Source organism: Dasypus novemcinctus, chromosome 7 (genome assembly GCF_030445035.2).
Source record: "Dasypus novemcinctus isolate mDasNov1 chromosome 7, mDasNov1.1.hap2, whole genome shotgun sequence".
NCBI classification, from domain to species: domain Eukaryota; kingdom Metazoa; phylum Chordata; class Mammalia; order Cingulata; family Dasypodidae; genus Dasypus; species Dasypus novemcinctus.
The window spans coordinates 3,570,809-3,578,115 of NC_080679.1; the positions used below are offsets into that span (position 1 = coordinate 3,570,809).

The 7,307-nt window shown below is 46.2% G+C and overlaps 1 protein-coding gene across 1 annotated transcript; it reads right to left on the reverse strand.

Annotated features, from left to right (window-relative positions):
• Positions 1-216: 216 nt before the first annotated feature.
• On the reverse strand, positions 217-1,197 carry LOC131279329 (olfactory receptor 9S13-like). Its single transcript, XM_058301295.1, has one exon. It carries the CDS (start codon positions 1,195-1,197, stop codon positions 217-219), a length of 981 nt encoding a protein of 326 aa, XP_058157278.1.
• Positions 1,198-7,307: the final 6,110 nt, after the last annotated feature.

Sequence of the window (7,307 nt, forward strand, 5' to 3'; positions counted from 1 at the left end):
TCCCCTTATTGCTCTGCCCGCTTTGTGGCCAAATTTCTAGATTTCTATTACTGCTCCTGAGAAGAATCACTTGTTTTCTGATGCCAAACAACATAATTTATCACTTTAAATATCACAGTAAATTCCTGGACCCTAATGCTTTCAAGAAACATGGCAGGGTTGCTGGATGGCTTCCTCAAAGCTCAGCCAATGACCTCTGAGTCTCCCCTCCAGCCCTCAGGACACCGTCTCTCCCTGCCCACCCTCCTTCACATGGCCACATTTCTGGCCCAGCCTCCACAGTGCCTCCTTCACGTCCTTGTTCCGCAGACTGTAGATGAGGGGGTTGAGCATAGGGATGACCAGGGTGTAGAAGATGGACACAACCTTGCCCTGCTCCATGGAATCTATAGCTCCTGGCTGGGCATACATGACAAAGAGGGTCCCATAAAACAGGGAAACTGCGGTCATGTGGGAGCCACAGGTGGAGAAGAGCTTACGACGTCCGGCGGCAGTGCGCATCCTGAGGATGGTCACGGTGATGTAGCCGTAGGACACCAGGACCACAAGTGTGGTGCCCACAATGATGAGGCCACAGAATCCAAACATGACCAGCTCATTTAGGGCCGTGTCAGTGCAGGCGAGCCGGAGCAGAGGGGGCACGTCACAAAAGAAGTGGTCAATGCGGTGGGAGCTGCAGAACGGAAGGTGGAACGTGAAGCTGGTCTGCAGGATGGCATTGAGGCAGCCTCCACAGTAGGAGCCCAGCACCAGGCAGGCGCAGGCTGAGGGACGCATGGTGATGGGGTAGCGCAGGGGGCTGCAGATGGCCATGAAGCGGTCATAGGCCATGACAGCCAGCAGGAAAGTCTCAGAAGTAGCAAAAAGTGACAAAAAGAAGAACTGTGTGGCACATCCTGAAAAAGTGATGTGCTTGGTGGAGGAAAAAAAGTTGGTGAGGGCCTTAGGGGCAATGAAGGATGAGTAGCACAGGTCCAGGAAGGAGAGGTTCTTGAGGAAGAAGTACATGGGGGAGTGGAGGTGGGCATCCAGGGTGATGACCACGATCATGGTGAGGTTCCCCTGGATGGTGACCATGTAAAAGATCAGGAACACTACAAAGAGCAAGGCCTGGACCTCAGGGCCGCCCTCAAATCCCATCAGCTCAAACTCCTCCCAAGAGGCCCCTGAGAGGTTTTCATTTCTTTTGAGTGGCATGGCCTTGAGAAAGGACATAGGGGGAAGAGGGGAGGCAGGTGACAGCAGGAGGGAGCAGATCAGAGTTGGACTGTCCCCTGTCTCCCTAGAGAACAAGGACCACTGGCATCACATCGTTCTCTCCTATAGGGAAAATCATAATCATTCTTCATCCAGATGGATTCAATGTCCTAAAAAGAAAACATTTATTATGGTTAATTAACCTTGGACGTGAAATGGGCACTCAGTCCAGGGGAGTCTGAGATGCCGTTCTGGAGATTCAGAGAGCCCTGGCAAACTTATGATCCATAGTATAAGGACAGCTTTAAAGACCCCTTGTCCACTGATGAGTTAATGTCCCCTCCTTGGGGCCATTTCTGTGCAGCTACATGTATCTGATCTTGCACTGTCCATTTTATGTTACTATTTCATTATCTCAAGTAATGTCTATTGTGTACCCCTCATGACACTGAGCCCCATCACCTTGTCCCGGACTCAGAGTCTGAACCTGGTGGCACTCTTCAGTGAGCTCTCTGTAACTTTGAAGACCTTGGAAGTATTCCCACAATATCTAGGTATTGGACACATGCAGAGGGGCAGGCTCCATCTGATCATAACAGCAGAAGGATGAGGCGCTGTGGCATGCATGGAAGATGGAATGCCCTCTTCTCTCCATCAGTCCATTCTTGAGCTCTTCAGCATTCATCTCTGTCCCTGGGGCTTTAGGCAGCCCCCACACTTTTCTACTTGGTAACCAGATTCCCTCTTCTGTCTAGTGCCATCTGGATCTTCTGAACTTTTCCTCTTTCCATCTTGTCACAGCATAGACCCCACAAGTATCCTGTGTAAGGAATGACATTGCAAAAACGATGGATCCCAGCTAAATCGTGGAATGCAGTAGAAATATGGAGGGAATCAAACGCTGATAAAGGAGGGATGGATGAAGGGTCTAGGTGAAAGCAGTAGATAGATGTTGGGACATTAGCAAGATTTGCTTCTGAGCATCCCAGGATTGTAGGTGGGGGTGGACATTACATGTTTCAGGGGACATCACAGTGCCCCTCCTGACCTGTCTCTCAGATTATGCTGACATTTGGCTGGTCATTGAGGAACCAGGTATCCAGCAGGAATGGAAAAGGATGGCTCAGCCTACCTTCCATCCCCAGTACAGTGTCCCTCCAGCCCCTCAGCATGGGACACTCTGCATGATTCTCAAGCCAAGTCACCCTGTACCCTGGACCTTTTCTAGACACCTGAGACTGCAGGGCTGCAGGTACAGAGGAGGAGTAGGAGGGGTCTGCCCAGCAAACTCCTGGCAGTAACCCTGGGATGCACTTGGGCTGGATGGGTGCAGCTATCAGCCCACTGCCCTCTTGCACACAGTGGGGACACTGGGTGGTAGAGAGTCTCATCTGTCCAACACCATCTCTCTTTTGTACATGTCTTCACTGTGGCCACAAACTTTTCAGTTTCACAATTTTGTGATCATTTTCTAGGCAATCAATACTGACATACCCTTTGTAAGTCTGAATAGTGTCTACTGAAGTTGTCTACATGAGATGCTGAAACTTTTAGGACCTCCCATCCCTGTGAAAATGACCTAGGATCGTGCCAGACACTGAGTGGAGTCTCCAGGTCCACATGGACAACAGCTGCAGTTCCAGTGAGAGCCCCGATAGAAAGTGGTGAAAGGACCCTGTGATGTTTTTGCTGGACCATCATCTGTCCCCCTCCCATTCCCCCCAGCAGAGTGAGGTCCAGTCTTCAGCAGCTTCGCCCTCAGGTGGAGCTTGTTAGAAAGGCAGAATCTCCCACCAATGCAGACCCACTGACTCAGGACCGGCACTGAAACAGCCCACAGAGGATCTGAGCCCAGGTGAGGGTGGAGGGCACTGCTCCCCATGACCCTGATGGCCCAGCCCAGGCTTTAGGTCACCTGTGGAGAGCAGCCCTGAGTGCTCCTGTCTACACAGCCCTACCACCACCTGCGTACAAGGTCTCTTTCTACTCCTGCATCCCTGATGGTGGGTGCCTTGACTTTACCTTTTCCAGATGACGGTCAAGATTCACACTCGGCCACACCACATCTTGTGCTCTAAGGTGACTGGTGCTCCTGACCCCCGGTCTGTGTGATGATGGTGCAGCTAACTCTGAGGACCAGTAGTGTCTCCCATTTTGCCCTGGCTCCCTCAGCAGTGCAGTGAGAGTGGGGGATCCGAGATGGGGCCCTGGGTCCCAGTAAGAGATGGTTCAGGACTCCAGCTACTGGCTGCAGGACACCTGCCTGAATCTTCGGTGCAATCTGATTAGACACAGCTCAGCTCAGCTCTGCAGATACACCTCCTGTGTCATCCAGGTGCCTTTTCAAGAACCCTGCCTGCCAGGGTCACTCTGCTGGGGAGATTTTCCCCATCATGCCTGGAACTTGGGCCTCGCATGGCCAATTAAGGGAGAACTGGGTCCCTGCAGTGCCTGGGGCTGCCAAATCTCTGTATCCGGTTGCCAAATCTTGTTTGGTTCTTCTGACCTCCAAGACAGGAGTGGGAAGCTTGAAGCCCTCAGGGGCCCAGGAGGTGCCACAGGACAAAGTGCAGACAACCTAGGAGGGGCCCCCTGGCCCCCAGTGTGCAGCCCTTACTCCCTACTCCTCCCAGTGCTCCACTGCAGCATGTTGGCATGAGGAAAGGGATGCACGGGGGCAAGTGTCCTGGGCAGCAGGGCAGCCAGTTATGCCCCAATTGAGACATTGTGCCTCCTGTGCCACTGATCTGGGGGAAATCACTTTCCTTTTATGAAGTTATGGAGTTGCATAAGACCATCCCCAATTCCCTTTAAGTTCTTCTTTATTGTTGTTTTCAGCTGTTTTAATGTCTTTATATAAGTTAATAACAAATGCACGCATGAGGAATTTCAAGGAATTAGGAAGTGACAGAACTAAAAGGGAATGCTCTCACCTTTAACCCCAACAAATCTTCCTCTTTAGCAGTCAGACAAATAAGTTTCCAGAAGCGTGTCTGCAGACTGGTGGGTTGTGTTTAAACCATCTTTAATAAACTGGATCATACCATTCATTAGCCCTGCATTTGGGGTTTCAGTTGACGACATTTCCTGCTTGTCTTGGTAAGTCAGAGCTGTGGTTTTCATGCCCCTACATGTGACTTTTCACAGGCACATGACACTACCTCCATCATCTTCTGACTGGCCTTGGTTTATATTCTTTCTGTCATGAATAAGCACATCACATGTACCAAAGTCGTGTTTAAAATCTGGATAGATACATTCACCAAATGGTCCTAATGACAAACTAGAGTATTGCGTCCAGGAAATGCAGATATCGCATGCCTCAAAGCACGTGGAACATTTCCAAAGTATCCCATACAAATTGCAGAAGGTGATTTTTCACATCATATGGAACAAGCTTTCTCACATAGTGGCATTACAGGAAGTAGCAGTAACATAACCACTATCACCACCCCCAAGGTTGGAAATTAAGCCATAAACTACTAAAAAACCCATGGGTCAAATATTAATCACAATCCAAATGAGAAATATTTGAATTTAGTGACAATAAAATAATGCACAATCCAAATAGAGTAATGCATTGTAGATTTTTTATTATTTTTTTATATTTTTAATTTTCTCTATTTTTTTAAATGTTACATTAAAAATATATGAGGTCCCCATATATCTCCCACCCCCTTCACCCCACTCTTCCCACATCAACAACCTCTTTCATCATCGTGGGACATTCATTACATTTGGCTAATACATTTTGGAGCACTGCTGCACCACATGGACCATGGTTTACATTGTAGTCTACACTCTCCCCAAGTCCACCCAGTGGGCCACGGCAGGACATACAATGTCCAGCATCTGTCCCTGCAGTACCACCCAGGACAACTCCAAGACCTGAAAATGCCGCATCATATCTCTTTTTCCCTCTCCCTACCCTCAGCAGCTACCATGCATGCCACTTTCTCCACATCAATGCTATAATTTCTTCCATTACTAATCACAATAGTCCCATAGTAGAATATCAGTAAGTCCACTCTAATCCATACTCTATTCCTGCATCCTGTGGACCCTGGGATGGTTATGTGCACTCCACCTCTATATCGAGAGGGGAGTGGACATAACCCATTTAGATTCTACATGGATGATGGATGCAATTCTACTTGCAATTGTAGGCACTCTTGTCCCCCTGGTATGGTGGTTGACCTCCTTCATCTCCCTGTTAGCTGGCTGGGGTAAGTCCAATAAACCAGAGGGTAGGAGTTGCAAGTCTGCTGAGGCTCAGGGCCTGGCTGTCACATGGACAATCCAGAGATTGAGGTTTCCTGAGTATACAACTGCAGCATCAACCACAAGTCTGGTAAAAGAACAGAAGAGGCATGTGTAGAAAGGTCACATCTGTGTCCAACTCCATCACACTCATTTTTTATTGCGCCAATTAGAATAAGGAAATAGTTCAAATTCAATATTTGAAGATTCAATTTCATGAAGTTATGAAAACAACAGGTAATTAAACACTTAGAACCTAGGCAGAAGCACTGAAAACAATGGAATATAAAGGATATATATTAAGAGAAACTCAACAAAGTCAATTATTTGACAGGAAAATTAAAATTGATAGATGGCTAGAAAGTCTGATGAAAAAAATTGTTTCTGAAATAAAATGTTACATATCATATAGACATTTGTGATAATCTGCATCTTTATATAACATTCCCCCCTCCCCGGCCCCCGAAAAAAAAATAATGTTCTTAAATCTAATCCATTCTTATGGGTATTAAATAAACAGGACTTTTTGATGAGGCGACTTCAGTTAAGGTATGACCCACCTCATTCAGGATGTGTCTTAATCTTATTACTGGAGTCCTTCATAAATGGAATGAAGAGACTGAGAGGGAGAGAGAGGGAGAAAGTGAAAGTCACACAAGTAAGAAACTGCAATCAACAAAACCTGGAAGAGAAGGGAGAGACCAGCACATGCCACCATGTGCCTTGCAATGTGACACAGGAGCCATGATCTCTGGCAGCCAGCCTTTGGGAAGAGAGCATATCCTTGTGGTGGCTTGATTTGGGCATTCTCTTGGCCTCAAACTGTAAGCTTATAACTTTCCATTGTTTAAGCAACCCATTTCATGTTATCTGCCTTCAGCATCCTAAGAAACTAAAACAATGTTAAAAACACATGGCGTATTTGTGAACAACACTATATGAATAAATATGCCATGCTAAATCTAATTGCCACTTCTTAAATACCTAACACAAGATGAAACATAAGATGCAAACAGTCCTATGACTATTAAGAAGATTGATCATAGTTTAAAACTTTGCCACAGTGAAATAAACCTCCAGAAAATACAAAAAGAGAGAACACTTACCAATTCCATTTATAAGGTTGGTATAATATTGCTAGCAAACCTGACAAGAATGTTTTAGAAAAGAAAATTTACAAACCAATATTTCTCTTTTAATATATATGTATAAAAATCCTAAATATAATATTAACAAACTTTGATATAAAAAAATTTGTCATTTTATGACAGATTTATCTACCAGTACAAGGTTGATTTATTTTTTCAAAATTAGATAGTGTTTTGAGCACATAAAGGCAATAAAGAGAGTAATCAAATATTTTTTTCAAAAATTGTAGATAAAAATGATAGAATTCAAAATTCGCTAATCATATACTCTGAATTGAAAGGATCATTTTTCTGACAATGTGATAGCCAGGTCCTGAGCCTCAACAGACTCCAGCACCTACAATCTGATTTATTGGACTCACCTCACTCAGCTAAGATGGAGTTGAAGAAGGACAACCACCACACCATGGAGCCTAGAGTGCCTACAACTGAAAGCGGGAGGATTGCATCCAGTATCCATGTGGATTCTGAGCCTTCTCTTGACATAGAGGTGCAATGGACACAACCAATCCAATGTCCACAGAGAAAAGGTGGCATTGGAGTGGGAAAAGTGGACATGGTGGCTAATGGGTATGGGGAATGGCAGGAAGAGACGAGATGTGGAGGCGTCTTTGGGACTTGGAGCTGCCCTGGATGGTGCTTCAGGGGCAATCACTGGACATTGTAAATCCTCACAGGGCCCACTGGATGGAATGGGGGAGA

What these genes read in the sequence shown, in the direction of transcription:
- LOC131279329 (XM_058301295.1), bottom strand. Translation starts at nt 1,197, where the DNA reads ATGCCACTCAAAAGAAATGAAAACCTCTCAGGGGCCTCTTGGGAGGAG.